Source organism: Loxodonta africana, chromosome 2, assembly GCF_030014295.1.
Source record: "Loxodonta africana isolate mLoxAfr1 chromosome 2, mLoxAfr1.hap2, whole genome shotgun sequence".
Taxonomy (NCBI): Eukaryota; Metazoa; Chordata; class Mammalia; order Proboscidea; family Elephantidae; genus Loxodonta; species Loxodonta africana.
The window spans coordinates 83,833,662-83,851,191 of record NC_087343.1 but is presented as its reverse complement, the minus strand read 5'-3'; the positions used below and the strand labels follow the sequence as shown (position 1 = coordinate 83,851,191).

Genomic DNA, 17,530 nt, shown 5'->3' with positions numbered 1-17,530 from the left:
TTGAGCTCTCATAGGAAAGTAGATATTAAATTACCAGTTTAAAAACATCCTAGTTCTCAATGTAAGAAACCTAGCTAGAGTTTGGAAAATTTCTATTTTTTATTACTATCAAAGTTACTTTTTAAGATACCAAAGTAACACAAGCTCATTGCTCCTCAGGCTTACAGACTTAAGGCATTTAGATCAGTCCAGTTTAGAGCAGGATGGATAGTGTTTTAATACCAACATATTGGTGTATGTTTCTCAGAGGTAGAGATGAGTCAGGAAGCGGAGACAGGAACCTAAAGCCAGAATCAGAACTTTAGGTTTTAAATATGTATTGATTCTAGATGACCTTGATCTTCTTAATAAGAATGAATTTCAAAATACAGGAAAGTCCCCATATGTGAAATGGCCTATAGCAATGTTTTTAAAACTGTGGGCCAAAACCAATTAATGAGTCATAAAGTCAATTTAAAAGTCTCAGCCAGCATGTTTGGAGCTCTGGTAACACAGTGGTTAAGAGCTACAGCTGCTAACCAAAAGGTGGTGGTTCAAATCCATTAGCCACTCCTTGGAAACCCAACAGGGCTGTTCTACTCTGTCTTATAGTGTCACTATGAGTCAGAATCAACTCCATGACAATGTGTTGTTGTTTTTTTTTAATCACCAGTTTATTATTAATGAAACAGAACAGAAAGGAATAGAAAATGACAAGATGGATCACATTTTATTTCATATTTATGTATTACATGTCTTACTGGGTCATTATATAAATTGTTTTTGTTTGTTTTTATTATAGGTCATGTTCAAACGAACTTGGAAGGCACTTTTCCATAGCACTTCAGCTGTCCCTGCCTGCTTGCTGACTCACTTACGAAGGTTCACGCCTCATCTTTCTCACTAGCTTGAAAAGTTCTTGAACCAGGATTAGTGCTTGAATTACTTTTCCTGGGCCAAGTGATTCCCACAGGTGCTTTGTAAACCTATTTAAGATTTACTTCTTATTTTACTTCTAAGTAAACTTCTAAAACCTACTTTTAAAATTCTCCAGTGCTATTTGTACTTCTATTTCATTCAACTAATACCAATTAAATGTGTAGCCTGGAATTAATACATGCATTGCTTTTTAACCATCTTTTCCTTATTTTTAGGAACTGTGGCCCAAACAGAGGAATTCACCAAAGATAGATTCTCCATTGAGGCTATGGTGCAGATTTGAATTTCTGTTTTTCAATGAGCTCCTTTAGCTGCTGGTCAGTCGTGGCTTCTTTCTGCTGCATCAGCTCGGCTGTTCCTTTGGTCACTCCCCAGGCATCGGGCTTTGACATTGAAGGGTTGTACGGCCTGCCTGAGGCTATCCGAAGATTCTCCCAGTATTCCCTCCTGGCCCTGTGTGAACAAAACACGCCAACGTTAGACTCCTCCCCTAGTTTCGGCCTCTATATGCCACTGAGCTAGGATACATCCATGGAGGCATCTTTGGATGCTAAGAGGGTGTCCATTGAAACACAATTTATTAGTTTGGACTAACCGCCCCCCCCCCAACCAGAATCTGTAGGTCTAAAATTACTTTGAATTTCCTTTTTAAATATGTGTATTATCATATTAATCCTCTATTAACCAGAGAACATGGCTAACCAGATAGCAGTATACTACTTAATTGTAATTTAACTGTGCTTTCTATGATTTGTTTCATGATATCTTAATTTTAGCATCTCCTCTTCCAACTAATAACCATAAAAAGAATCCCCTTATTTCAGTAACGAGCCCTGGTGGTACAGTAGTTAAGAACTATGACTGGTAACCAAAAGGTTGGCAGTTAGAATCTACCAGCTGCTCCTTGGAAACCCTACGGGGGAGTTCTACTCTGTCCTGTAGGTTCATTATGAGTCAGAATCGACTTGATGGCAATGGGTTTTTGGTTCTATAACCAACCAGCCAACCAAACAGAAAAACCAAACCCACTGCTGTTAAGATGATTCCAACTCATAGTGACTCTTTAAGGGCAGAGTAGAACTGCCCCATAGGGTTTCCAAGGAGCGGCTGGTAGATTCAAACTGCCAACCTTTTGGTTAGCAGCTGAGCTCTTAACCACTGCGCCACCAGGGCTTCCTATTTGTGTATAGGGATCAAAAACTAAGAATTCAAAACAGGAAGATTTTCAATACAATTTACCTTCCCTCTCCATCCTCACCTTCTGGTACTCTACCCCATGAATCAGCTGAGCCCACATTTGTTGCTTTTTCCCAAGCCCAGTATTACTTCCGCACCTCTGACTTTGGATTCTGTATCCTCTGCTTTCTATTTGCATCACCTCCATTAGTTCAGGCTTAATTAGGTTTGGTATCTGTTCTAGGAAAGACCTATTCACAAGTTTCCCTGCCTCAAGGCTATTAAAGTGTGCTTATTTGCAAATCTAACATTGCACCCTTGGGCAAGACCCATCTATACTCCCCATAGCCTTTGGGATGAGGTCATACATAGCTCATGAACAGGACTACTTAAAGGCCTCCTTCTACTCCTGAGGTTTGTCTTCTATCAAATTCTGTCTCCAATATTCTTAAACTTCTGGTTTCAATACACCATACTTTCACCTCTCAGCAGCTTCCTGCAGGCTGTTCACTTGTGTGGCTAATGCAATTGATCCTTCAAAATTCGGCTTAGGCATCACCTTTCTTTGGGGTCTTTCATTAACCATTCCCCCCCCCCCATCTCTGTCTTTTGCCTCCACAGGACATTAGCTCAGACCCCATAGCACCTGTGCTTATCTTCACTCCTGAATTTACTGTACTGATTTGAACTTATCTGTTTATTTCTCTGCCTACAACATTGTCCAGCTCACTACCTCAGCACTTGCAACAATGTCAGACTTCAGCTGGCTGTGTTCAATTAACATCTTCTGAAAGAAGCAAAACTGCTCCTTCTGCTTAAGCATGGACCCTCTACCCCCGTCCTCCATTTGGTGGACCCCTTAGTCTTCAAAACCAAACAGTAAAATCTCTTTCTTTTAGGCAGAGATACTCAGTCACTCTCTTCCTCTTCATTTCTTGCCTTTTTATCCTTGCCTCTTCTAAAGCAGTCACTGCAGAGTAATACTTTGGCTTTCCTATCCATTTTCCCCAGAAGACTGAGATTCTCCATGCCAGGGACCACAGCCATCCATTTCTGTATTGCTAGAGCCCTGCACAGTGTCTGACATACCCTTTTTATTCTTGGTTATTATTTATCTCTCTCACTAGAATGTCAGCTCTATCTCGTACACCACTGCATTCTCAGCTCTGAGAATCATGCTTGGCACAGAACTGGCATTTACTTCATATTTGTTATACTTAGCTATGCTTTTTTCTTGATACTCAGTGCCATTCAATGTTATTATCTGCGACATGGGCAGTCCTTTATTAGGGCATGAAATCACATTTCATTGCATTTCATCATCACATTATTTACATTCTTTTTTCTTAAGGCTTTCTTGAGAAATTACCCCATAAGGATGTTTTATAAATATCTATGTGAGAAAATTTAAGGAGGGTAAGTGATTCTTCACCATCACACAGCAAATTAGCTGCACTCTTTGTAATGGCCTCCCTTAGACATATACATAATCTAAATGAGTTTGGGCTTAAATTAGCAAATGTAATTTAAGAGTACTTACCTTGCTCTAATCCAGGGTTTGGTGTGCATGTCCAAACCACTTCCCCAGCTGCCATGTTTTTCGGAAGCTGGTGGCAAAAATCCCCTTTCTGGGGCTAGCTCCTCTGCAATCGCCCTGATGTGGTAGGGCTCAAATCCACAGCAACCGCCAATGTACCTGACACCCAGGTTGTAGGCCTCTCTGGCGTACTTTTGAATATCCCACCTGGTTGTAACTCTGGGTTCTAGTCCTGTAATAAATGGGATTTTGCCTTAATCTGTTATTCTAAATATATTAAAAATAAATATCTAAAATGAATATGTAATTTTTAATAAATGGATTGAACAAGTTGTCAATATTTGTTTTAAGTTTTTTTAAAAAACAATTAGCTACTTTATGTTTATATATGGCAGAAGGGATGGCATATGACTTCTGAGACTAGGTCATAAAATACATTATGATTTCTGGCTTGCTTGCTCTTGAAAGACTTACTCTGGAGGAAGCCGTCTACAAGGTTGTAAAAATACTCCAGCATCACTATGGAAAGGCCCATTGATGAGAAACCAAGGCCTCCAGCCAATAACCAACAAGCAATTGACATTGACTGCCAATAGCCAAGTAAGTGAACTTGAAAGTGGATCCTCTAGCTTCCGTCAGGCTTTCAGATGACTATAGCCACAGCCAACATCTGGGTTGTTGGCTCATGAAAGACCCTGAGCCTAAACCACCCATCTAAGCTACTCCCAAATGCTTGGCCCACAGAAAGTGTGAGACAGTGTGTTGTTTTAAGCCACTAAGATTTGTAGTAATTTGTTACATACAGTAGGTAACACAAATGCCTTGCTATTCTTCTCTTGTGGTTCTGTCAGACTGATCATTTTATAACATCAATCTGATTATTTCGCTTATCTGAGAGTCCCTATAGGATATAGGAGATGGTATAAGGACCTGAGAATGGCATAGGAGGCTGGCCATACTCTGGCCCTGCTGATCTCCCTGGGTTGATTTTCAAGGTAGTCTGATCTCACTTTCCAACATGCTAAGAGATTTTTTGCCTCTGCCTAGAGTGCAAGTATTCGTTTACATCATTGGCTCAGTCTCTTCACTCACATTTGTTTTACAGTCATCCAGTGATGGTATCTTCTCCTCACCCCCAAAACTCTGTAAGAGTATCTGTGCAAAATTTTAAATAGGAGAAAAGGACCTTGGAGATAATCTGGTCTAACAGTCTTATTTTTCCAGTGAGCAAATTAAGATCCAGGGAAATTAAGAGATTGTCCTAAGGTCACACAACTCAGCAACAGAGCTAGAACCAGAACCTAAATCTCTGCTGATTCTACCCAGCATCCTTTTCACCACCCTAAAAATATGACTCATTGATTGTCTATTTAGATGTAGATTCATCTTTGATTTTATATTTAAGTTCAGAGGTCTTCGTTTGCTGATCCCATCTTTTCTCTCTTCTACTGCCTAATATCAAGGTTGGTACAGAGAGAGAAACCGGGGGCAACAGATACAGAGATATGCAGCCATTTCTTTACAATCACAAAAGCTCTGTGGCTACAGGTGTATTACAGATTTGTCAAATATAAAGCTACTGAGATTATTTATAAAAATCTGTCTTACCAAAGGGGAATTCTGGGAGATCAATAAATCCCTGTTTGCCGCAGTCAGGAGTGTGGTAGGCCAAGGGCTGGGCCATCAGGTAAGCTTTCAGTTTGGCAGCCTCCAAGCCTTCTTTCATGAGTTTCACTGTTTTTAAACTAGTTGTGGGGTCAAAATGGCAGTTCACGCCAATGATGGAAGCTCCTGCAAATGGGAAGAACGTTTCACCTTTAGGGATTCACCAGATACTAGTAGGTCCAACTCTCCTCTCTTAATCAGGAAGCTTCTACTTGGAACAATAAATTGAAATACATATGGTCCTCACTATCCATAAACTTGGAAACCCTGGTGGCATAGTGATTAAGAGCTATAGCTGCTGACTAAAAGGTTGGTAGTTCAAATGCACCAGAAGTTCCTTGGAAACTCTATGGGGCAGTTCTACTCTGTCCTATAGGGTCACTATGAGTAGGAATTGACTTGACGACAATGGTTTTTTTTGGGGATCCATAAACCCATTTTACCTTTAGCGGAGAGCAATTACTAAAAGGCAGAAAGTACTTTCTTTGAAAAGTGCTTTGAGGAGTCTGGCATAATTGAAGTGTCGTTTATGCACACTTGGCTGCCCATCTTTTATAAAAAATAAAAATTATTATTAGAGTTTTTTTAACTTCAAGTTTTAGTAGTCAATTTTTCAAAGTTTGACATTATGTCACAAACAAAGTAATTTTTCAATACTCCCAGCTGCTAGATTACACCAGTGGTTTATCATACTTCTCATTTTGGGTATCAATAAATGTTCCCTTTCACCAGACCAACTTAGTAACATTGCTAACCTTCTTGTGCACAGCAGAACATCGTTTGGGAAAAGGTTTTTTTCAGACACAAAATTTCTTTCTGGAAGAAATTTGGTGTCTAGGAGTAGTAACTTTGGAAGAAATCTCAAAAATTCTCTGACTTCAGCTACTGAAAGTGGTTAACAGTTTATCAATCATTTTGACAAGTTTTTCATTTACATTTTAGCCTCCCTAGACTCAAAACTATATGGGATAGTCTTCTTTAAGCTTTCTTGTAAAATCTGTAATTTTGAAGTCTGATTAGTAAGAACAAAATACGTTTTAGATCCCCCCTTTTTTTTTTCTGAAACTTTATTCATTCCCACCCACTGCCATCGAGTCGATTCCGACTCATAGCGACCCTATAGGACAGAGTAGAACTGTCCCATAGAGTTTCCAAGGAGCACCTGGCGGATTTGAGCTGCTGAACTTTTGGTTAGCAGCCGTAGCACTTAACCACTATGCCACCAGGGTTTTCACTTTATTCATAGTCATGATATTCTTAATTATATTTGGACTGAGGATGAATTATCATAGCAATCATTGTACATGATTTTGGAGGTTCCTGCCCCCAGAAGATGCGTGGAAGCAATATGACATTCTTATTCTTTTACTCCATCCTCTCAAGATGAGAAGAATTTCCAAATAGGACTTATTCTTGTTGGACTCATGGCCTAAGATTTTGTATCTTAGATATGGAAGTACCAAGAACAAGGGTAGGAGAGATTCTGCTGTGGTAAGAGAGGCACCACCATCCAGATTCTAGGAGCAGCAGAGCTGATGCCACAGGTGCTGGTATCCACCGTTCAGTGGCAGGCACCTCAGTGGTCCCCTCTATTGGGTCTGCAGTTTGCTCTCCATCCTTGTTCCAATCAGGCCTTACTCCCTATCATGTCTCTGCAAGGGCTTTTGTCAAGGTTACCCCTGACTTGTTGTCAAATCCAGTAGTCGCTTCTCTGTTCTCATCTTAGTCAGCCACATTCAACCTGGGGACCATGCCCTCCTTCATCAATACTCCCCCTCTCTTGGCTTCTGAGACTCCCACACTCTCTGAGAGTTGCTTCTACCTCCCTGGCTGCTGCTTTTGAGTATTATATGCTGGCTCATCTTCAAGGCCGAACCCCGCATCCTGGAGTGCCCCAGGATTCCCATTGAACCATCTTCTCTTCTCCATCTACACTTCCTTTTTAGTTCCAGGGCTGTCAATACCATCTATATCCAGGTGTTTCTCAGATTTTTCTTTCTAACCTTGATCTTCCCATTGGGTTCCAAACTTGCATATTCAACAGCTTACTTAACATCTTCATTTGGATCTTGAGTACCTTTTTTTGGATGTCCTGCTGCCAGTTTCTCTTTTCTTGCCTTGACTTCATGACACTCATGAATTAATCATACTTTAATTATTGATTGGATATTTGTTAGGTATTAGGCTTTTGTGGGTGGTTATAGAAAGAGGACATAGTTCCTGACATCAAGGATTTTATAATTTAGTACAGTGCTTCCCAAAATTTGCTACATGAAAATAAGGTTCTATGATCAATTAAGTTTGGCAGTTGCTGTTCACTATTATCTCCTTCTTGGTAAATGTGGAATGAGGATTTGAAAAGTTCCAAATGACTTGTTTATTTAGAAAGAGTTGTCAGAAGATTATTTGGGGTAGGGATGATTATGGAAGGATTCATGGAGGTGGATTTAAACTAAACATGGAGAATGGCCTAGATCTGTGCAATGGCTATTTATTAAAGAGCCCTGGCGGCACAGTAGTTAAGTGCTCAGCTGCTAACTGAAAGGTCAGCAGTTCAAACCCACCCAGCAGCTCCGAAGGAGAAACGACCTGGCAATCTGCTCCTGTAAAGATTTAAAAAAAAAAAAAAAAGCTCATTGCTGTCCAGTCAATTCTGACTTATAGTGACCCTGTAGGACAGAGTAGAACTGCCCCATAGGGTTTCTAAGACTGTAATCTTTACAGAAGCAGGCTGTCACATCTTTCTCCTGTGGAGCAGCTGGTGGGTTCAAGTGCTTAACCACTGTGCCACCAGGGCACCTTAGGAAACCCTGTGGGGCAGTTCTACTCTATTATATAGGGTCTCTATGAGTCAGAATCAGTTCACCACACAACACAACATTATGGGCTAGGCACTGTGCTAGGCACAGGGTACTTAGTGCTGAACCAAACAGACATAGTCCCTGCCCTTATGCATCTTACAATCTAGTGAGGGAGGCAGGCTAAACAAGTAAATAAATGAGAAGTTCTGTGAAGGATATAAACAGGGTTGTTGTTGTTGTTGTTAGCTGCTATTGAGTTGGCCCCCAACTCATGGCAACCAGCACACAATGAAATGAAAAGACTCCCTGGTCTCTGCCAGGCTGTGTACTCGATTGGCTGATTTTCAGAAGTAGATCACCTGGCCTTTCTTCCTAGTCTGTCTTAGTCTGGAATCTTTGCTAAAACCTGGTCAGCATCATAGCAACACACACGCCTCCACTGACAGACGGGTGGTGGCTGTGCCTGAGGTGCCGGGAATCAAACCTAGGTCTCTGACAGAGGAGGTGACAATTCTATCACTGAACCACCACTGCCCCCATATAAACAGGGTACGGTGATATAAAACACTAAGGGTGGTGAGGGAAGGATTAGCTGCAGGCCAGCAGCCCCTGCCAATCAACAGTGGGGATGATGACTGCCTCCTCTGATCTTTTTGAGAGGAATTAACTTGCTTTTTCTCCCCTATATTTATGTTTCCAATCAAATATTAGGATCATGCACTTTCATTCCAAAATCTAAATAACTGTTGTCGTTCATGAAGAATATAGAGTAACTTTCTTGAAAAATCAGGAGTGGGTGAAAGTCAAAAATTAAACAAAGAACCCATCAAAATCTCCCCATTACACAGAATGACTCTGGCGTTTCCACTGATCCTGAGCTATTCCTTGGGTTTAGAATGAGGCAGCTTGGAAAAAAGTTTGTAAGTTGTCACTAATTTAAATGAAACCAATATTAAGAATGGAAATTATATAAAAAGATAAATTAGGTGGTCACTACCAAAGGATTGTTTGGTTTATTATACCAATTACAAAAAGCAAAGCATACCAGTAATTTATGATAATGGAAAAACTTTGGCAATGAGGCAACTAACCTTAAAGTTATTAACATTTAAATACCTCTATCTAAGTTTTTTAAAAAAGGAAAATGTATCCTAATGCTCCTAAGGACCAAAATCTTTCCATTTACTAAAACATTCTTCTCATTTGTAGGTGTAAATCTCTAGCATAGGTCTAGTTGCCCCTTCCAAAAGGCTGGGGTGTGTATGTGTGTGTGTGTGTGTGCACCTGTTAACATTCTGTCTCCTTTGGGACTCAACAATAATATTATCAATATTCCTAAAGAAGTAAACGAATGGTTTTCCTGTTAACAAGAGAAGTATACACTGATTTGTAGATGAATGTTCATTTGTAAGTTATTTTAAGAGTCACCAATTGCAAATCCATCATCACCTGCTTTCACCAGCCGCACTGCACACTCGCCGGGGGCCACTCCATGCAAATCCCCGTCTGGCCCTATGCACATGGTAGCTGCCACTGGTTTGCCAGACACTTTCAATGCCTCAACTGCCCATACAGCTTCTTCCACGTGTTCAAAATACTGAAATAAATTCAGTTTAGGATACTTTTAATCTTATTTCTCCCCAAACAATTTGCAGACGTATTCTATTGCTTAATAACTTAATTATCACTACAGGAGTGTTTTTCAAACTCTGAGGTGTGACGCATTAACATTTTTTAAAAAATGAAACAAATGGTGATTTCTTACTGTGAATTGTAGACCACTGTATTAGATTTACTGGATCGAATTTGGAAGAAGCCCTAAACTGGACAAAGATTTCAAAAACTGATTATAATTACTCATCATGACTAACACCTAACCCTGCATGGTCTTCATGAGAGCAAAAAACAGAGAAAATGTACTAAGCACGCATGTCATATCTCTGATGATTGCGTTTACCTCTGCGATCAGGAAGTCCACATTCTTCTTCATAAAGACCTCTAACTGTTGCTGAAATATTTTTTTAACTTCAGTTTCACTCTTGCAGCTGAGGTACGATGGTGTCTGACTCACACCTCCTGCCACCAAAGCGTCTCCCTCATCAGCCACTTGCCGGGCAATATCACAAGCAGCTTCGTTGACTTTCTGCCCCTAAAGCGGGTTAATATATATCTAAATTTTCATGTGAAATTGAAATAAAATTATTATTCAAATACCCACGTCTTAGTTGTAGCTTTACAACAGTGATTTTATTCCAGAAAATGAAATTGTTGAATGGTTCAATATTTTACTGGGTTGAACTGTTTGAAATAACCAAATTAACAACAGTGATAAAAACAATAAATGTAATTGTTATATTTAGGACATTACATTATACCATAGACCTATAAAAAAGTGAAAGTCTTTACATGAAAGGATCAGTGTCTTCCAATGCCTAAGCATCCCTTAGAATACGTACCAAATAGTGATGATGGTGATGACTTGTCTTTATGATTAATAAGATTAAAATTCAATTAAAATGACTACAGAATTAACAAATGTTTGCTTGTCATCTATTTTCTCAACTAATACATGCATAACTTGTAAGGGTTTTTTTTTTTTTTTTTTTAATGATTTGACATGAAAAATTAACTCTTGTCCTTGAAAAGCCACTATTATAGCCCGTACAGATAAAAGGAATTTTAGAACTTTCTTTTTAGAGATGGAAAAACTGCAACATTGATGGGGTTGATGATTTGCCCGCCATCACATCATTGATTGTTGCTGAGTCAGGGACTGTTCCATGTTCATCAATTCCTCATGTCTATAATCTTTCCCGTACACCACGCTGCATCAAAAAAACTGTGGGGAAGTAAGAATTTGTAATGCTGCCCACTTTACTCAGCAACTTCGACAGGGGACAGGGAGAATCATTAATCATTAGGTACTTCTCGTTTAATCTGCTTCATTAAGTGCCTTTCTGTTAATTTGGGGGACTCCAGCTAAAACCTAAGGGTATTGTTCATACATGCCTCATTTCTCTATTATTTAAAAAAAAAAAAAAAAAAAAGCCTTTGAAGAGGCTCTTCAACATCTTATTCTCTATGAGAACCTTGGTTATGAAATGTATCTACCATACCCCTCTAAGAAGAGTTCCATGGATGGTTTTACTCACGGATATTTTCTCTGCGACGTAGTTTCCCCAGTTCTCCAGTTTGTCTTCACTGGCATAAAAAGTGAAGGTCTGCATGACATTCGATCCAGCTCTGAGGAACTCTCGATGAAGCTGGCGGACTGCGAGATTGAATGAGGAAATACATGAATTTCTACCAGTTTATTAACTCACGTGTTTTCAAAACGCTCGCAGATAAAATTGAAAATAACTGCTTAAGTGTTTGGTTGTTTGACATTGACACATCCTGGGGGTTAATGTAAGGTGGATCTGGGGCCTCTCAGCAACTCCTCCAAACTTGCTGTAGTTGAGTGGATGGGTGGTCAGAAGGGGTGCTCACGTTCTTGTATTTGCTCATTTTGCTCATCATTTATTGACTGTATTTATGGAGGGCACTCATGGATACAAATATGAACAATCTATTGTCCTATTCTTGGAGAAATTTACAATCCATCAAAGGATAACTGACTACAACGCGGCATGGTTGGGCTATGCAGGAAGAAGAGATCATTTCTACCTTGGATGTGAGGTGAAGGGAAGAGGGACGTCCCACAGAGGAGGGATCATCTGAATTGCACTTTGAAGAATTCAAAGTGTTTTTGCTGGACAGAGAAGTGGGGGAAGGGCATCCCCTGTGGAGGGTTAAAAGACATGTAGGCAGGGGCATGCTTGGTATTTGGGGTATTTGGGGGAATGACAAATAGTCTGAAAGGCTGGAGTTGAGGTCATGTTAAAGTGGTGGGAGATGCAGTTGGAAAGGTAATTTGCAGGGAACCTATTGAGGATCTATAGTAATTCTACCTACCACCTAGTCTAAATTGGGAAAGCAAACAAATCATTCAGAGCATGAATGCCTTAAATATTTTTCACCTCGAGAAAAAGGCTAAGTATAGCCAATGTCCTGTGAAGATGGTGCTATGAGGATTTGTTGCAGGATATTAGTATTTTCTGATGCATCCAGTAGTCCACTGTGGTTGACAGAATTTGGACTAGGCTGGCACAGTCAACTATATGGGATTTCAGTCTGCAGAAGAATGAATTAAATCTAATGACTCAGTATCGTGGAGTTTTCATTAATTCTTGAAAAACACAGAGCTTCCAGAAGAAAAAGTAGAGCTGAAAATGCCTTAATAAGTTCAAAATACTTGAGGCACAGATGGCCAAATATCATGGATTGAATTGTGTCCCCCCAAAATATGTGTATCAATTTGGCTAGGCCTGATTCCCAGTATTGTGTGAATGTCCATCATTTTGTCATCTGATGTGATTTTCCTATCTGTTGCAAATCCTTTCTCTATGATGTTAATGAGATGGGATTGGTGGCACTTATGTTAATGAGGCAGGACTCAATCTATAAGAGTTTTGAGCCAATCTTCTTTGAGATATAAAAGGGAGAAGTGAGCAGAGAGACATCGGGATCTCATACTACTAAGAAAGAAGCACTGGGAGCATAGCGCATCCTGTGGACCTCAAGGTCCCTAAGCTGAGAAGCTCCAAGGACCTTCCTCCAGAGCCGACAGAGAGGAGAAAGCCTTCCCCTGGAGCAGATGCCCTGAATTTGGACTTGTAGCCTATTAAACTGTGAAAGAATGAATTTCTCTCTGTTGAAGCCATCCTTTGTGGTATTTCTGTTATAGCTGCATTAGATAACTAAGATATCAAGAGAGAAAATACTGTTTCTGCATTAATAAAACAGAAGAAAATCAGTATCACAGTAGTTTCTCATGAGCTCCTCTAATATATATAACTTTGTTTATGTCGTTTACAAAATTGAGACTTGTGGCTTAAATAACAGTCTTGCTTTCTCTACTTGGCACAGTCTGGGCAAAGGTTGTTGTTGTTTGGTGCCGTCAAGTCTGTTCCGACTCATAGCAACCGTACATACAACAGAACAAAACACTGCCTGGTCCTGCGCCATCCTCACAATCGTTGTTGCTATGTTTGAGCTCTATGCCAATCCACCTCATTGAGGGTCTTCCTTTTTTGCTGACCCTCTACTTTACCAAGCATGAAGTCCTTCTCCAGGGACTGGTCCTTCCTGATAAGATGTCCAAAGTACACAAAACAAAGTCTTGCCATCCTTGTTTCTAAGGAGCATTCTGGTTGTACTTCTTACAAGACAGATTTGTTTGTTTGTTCTTCTGGCAGTCCACAGTATATTCAACACCATAGTTCAAAGGCATCAATTCTTCAGTCTTCCTTATTCATTGTCCAGCTTTTGTATACATATGAGGCAAAGGTAGTACACCATTAACATCAGTTTGGACCAAGAAATATTTTATTCTGAGTTTAGCAGGAAGCAGACTTTAAAAACCAAACCATAGGTATATTTGAAACCTTCCCTCTATGATGTTCCTCTATTACTCCACTGTGTCTCTTAAATCACTTTGATGCAGTGCTTCTCAAAGTGTGGTTTATTTTACGATCACCTGGAGGACAATTATTATAAATGTATATTCCTGAATCCACTCACAGACTCGCAAACCCAAAGCTCTGGAAGTTGGGCCTAGGAATCCATACTTTTAGTAAACTCTGCTGGTGAAACTGAAATTGAGAAGCCCTGTTGTTTTAGCTTCCCAAGGGCCTATTTCATCTTTTTTTTTTTTTTAGGGGACAACACAAAACTATTTTTACTTTTATTTGAAATATAATTGTTGTGTATATTTGCTGAGTTTCACAGTTCTTTTACTTTGAATACCAGGTAGGGATTGTGTGATTTGAGTCCTGAATACATTTCTGTACTTCTCTAGCAGAAATAGAGTGATAAAACCAAGAACATTACTAAGAGAAGAAACAACTTAGCCAACTTAATAATAACAATAGTTAATACTAGTCTTTAACATGTACCATGCACTATTTTAAATACACATTACTAATTTAATCCTCATAATAACCTTAAAAAAATAAAATAAAATAAAACCCACTGCCATCGAGTAGATTCCAACTCATAGCGACCCTAGAGGACAGAGTAGAACTGCCCCATAGAGTTTCCAAGGAGCGCTTGGTGGATTCGAACTGCCGACCTTTTGGTTAGCAGCCGTAGCACTTAACCACTACGCCACCAGGGTTTCCAACCTTATGAGGTAGATGTTAATATTATCTCAGTTTTATAGAACAGGAAACTGAAGCCCACAGAAGCTAAGTAATTTTTCCTAGGTCACACAGCCTACTTGGCTGACAGGATTTAATTGAGACAGTCTGGCTCTAGAGTCTATATGCTTTGCCTCAAAACTTTTCTGTCTCTCAGCCTATTTAAGTGGTTTATTAATTTCTATCCTTTATCACTGAAATATACGTTTCTTTAATAAACATAAAACAACTGTTCATCTTGTATAATATTTACCATAACACTCTCTAATTTCATCTGAAGACTCAAATTCTTCCTTAAAGGTGTTTTACACAGTAATCTGAGGCATCTCACTTCCACTGTCTTGTCTTATCTCAGGCATATCTGCCAAATCCCCTTCATCTACCAGTCAGAGGACACCCTCTAAAGCAAAGCATCAAGGTAGAATGCTGGCTGTGAGCCTGTCGTCAGTGACTGAGGGGCGGGGACCAGGAGGTAGACAGTTAACAGAACAAGGAGGGCTATTGCACTTATCCAAAATGTGAACCTATACTTAAATGCCTAGCATAGTGCCTAGCAGGAAATAATAAATATTTGGAAAATGTAGCATGAATGTGTCAGTTTGATAATATGCTTGCAGATAGACGTGGGTCAACATAGTTGAGCTTTTATGAGAACTTAGAATAGAGCTGTGTACCAACCTGCTTCTGGGTGTTCTACAGCAGCTTCTGGGGTCCAGGGTCCCGCCTTCACATAACCTCTCTTCTCCAGAGCAAAGACAAACCCTCCATCTCCAATCACAACCTCTCCAGCATTTAAACGTTCTAGAATGCCCTAAAATTACAGATGGGGCGTGGAAAACGAGTTACTTGAGTTTGTATGAGAATTTTCTCTAATACTTTTGCTAGCATATTCTTGGGGAGTACGATTTCTTTAAAATACTTAGAACAAAATACATGCATAATATTTTATACATAAATTCTTGGCTATCTATGAGGCAAACTGCCAGAATGCTCATATAATGAAAATTTGTGTGTAGGTGATGGGGTTAGGGGCTGTTGCTTTCAAACATATTAAAGAACGTTTGAAAAACATTGTGGGAGGATGTTATGTTTGAAGACATATCTGCTGAGGGATTAAATTAAAAGGCTTTGTTGTAAAGCCTCAAATGAATCCGTAAGCACACATTCTTAAAATGGTGAATGCTAGTCTTTGTTCACACTATCAATAAACTAAAGAGCAGATTAAAATTGATAAAGAAGTTGAAGTGGCATATTATGGTTATTATGGCATTTTGAAGACTAACAAGTCCAAAGAGATTTGGTAAAGACAGAAGAAGATACCACTGCAAAGGTGAACACTCAGAGTCTTCTTCTACAGTGTTAAAATTCAGTTTCTACGACAGTAGCTATGCTATGCTGTCTGGGAAGTTATGACTCTGCGTTCTGCACTCTCCTAGTGAGACTACAACAACAGGGATGAGAGAAGGACAGTATTTGTAAAAACAGTTTCCAGTCTAATCATTATACCTATTACATTGATGGTAACCCCAAAAAACAAAACCAAACCTGTTACTGTGAAGTCAATTCTGACTGGTATTGATGCTTAGTAGATAAATTTTGAATTCAGTATTTTTAAAGGGCTTTGTGGAAAGTAATTTTCTAGAGTTACCATTTTTATTTACTTATTGTGTTCCATTTATTACCAATAATGGCTGATAAAACAAATGCTAAGATCTAATAAGAAAGGTTACATCAATCTGTGAGAGGTATTGATAGGAGTTTGTATCCTAATTCCTGGCCATCTTCTTAGAGTCTTCCTCATTTAAACCTTCCCCTCTACTGCCCCTCCGAATGCCGTATGGACAGCTGGTGCTCAGAGAGAAGAAATAACTGACATTTTCATCTTAGATCATTAAAATGAGAGACTTATGCTATATCCTCCGTAATACTCCTTCCAAATCTAAAAATTTTCAAGCCTGGGCATCCATGAGGTAACAGCTACTACAAAAATATAGAATTGCTTGTGAGTAATTTAGAAATCCAAGTATTTGTCATGATTACAATGCCTCTAAATGCCACATCTTAAAATTACAATTTTGATCATTATGGACCAATTAACAAGAATATATATATATATATATATATATTCTTGTTAATTAATATATCAGTACAGTTATATCACCAACATGAACAAGGGTCACATAAAATGAGATATAACTTAGTACTATAAAACAGTATGGTATTTTTGTATAAAATGTACATATTTGTCTAGAAAACAAACTAGCAGAATATTTACCAAAATGTAGCAAGACCTTGTTCTTTGTGCTTTTCCTATTTGCTTACAGTGAACACATGTTAGTTTTGTGACATATATTTGAATTTTAAGCTCAAACATGTAGATACACTATTGTCCATGTTTTAACACTGCCATACACATGAAAACACGTTTACCGAGGAAACATTTTCCCCCATTTATGCCCATCTGTTGCTTAAATATGTAAATACACAATAAATCCATTAAAATGTTAAATTTTCTGTTTGAGTTCGGAGAGTGGATTAGAATTCATAGATATGAAAATGGTGCCAAACCAAAAAATATATATATATTTTTAATCTCCATAGGAATCATTCTTCCCAGTCTGCACTGACTGTGCATTTAGATTTGTAGGTTGACAGAAATTCTCAGACTAGGTGAATTTGTGACAGCCTATTATAATCATGTACCATCTCAACATCCCTCCTCAGGTCATCAACATACACCCTATTGATATTACATGGCATTTAAAAAATTTAGATGAATTAACTTTTCTCCTTGTGTGAAGGTCTTTTTGATTTGGGGTACATCCCTTTAGAAACTAGGTAGACCATGATATGTTACCCACCAGGGACTGAAGATGAGACATGGACCTGTCCTCACTGACCTTATAGCAGAGGGCTACCAGTTGGTCAGGCCCTGTCTGCCTCCCTACTCTCTCCTGGGGGTTTCTGTCCCTGGGTGTTTTGACACTGAAGGATCAAATATATCCCCTCCTCTTTTTGTTTTTATCTTCCCACCCCTCCAACCACACTCCCTCAGTCAGTCCGACCATCTATCCATCCATCCCCTAGAGAAGATGAAGGCTGATTATACTGAGAACACTCGTCCCAACAAGTCACTGGGAAAGTAAAGGATGGATTTGTTTACCAGGCGCTGTAGCTGCTGTTTTTCTTGGCGG

The 17,530-nt window shown here is 39.2% G+C and overlaps 1 protein-coding gene across 1 annotated transcript; it reads right to left on the bottom strand.

Annotated features, from left to right (window-relative positions):
• Positions 1–363: 363 nt before the first annotated feature.
• Positions 364–16,787, bottom strand: LOC100672133 (betaine--homocysteine S-methyltransferase 1). Its single transcript, XM_064279694.1, has 8 exons — positions 16,767–16,787; positions 15,015–15,147; positions 11,250–11,368; positions 10,055–10,246; positions 9,547–9,694; positions 5,240–5,422; positions 3,635–3,863; positions 364–1,371 (listed from the first exon to the last, which is right to left on the bottom strand). The coding sequence occupies exons 1-8, from the start codon at positions 16,785–16,787 to the stop codon at positions 1,185–1,187; spliced, it is 1,212 nt and encodes a 403-aa protein (XP_064135764.1). The 3' UTR covers positions 364–1,184.
• Between the last annotated feature and the right edge of the window lie 743 nt (positions 16,788–17,530).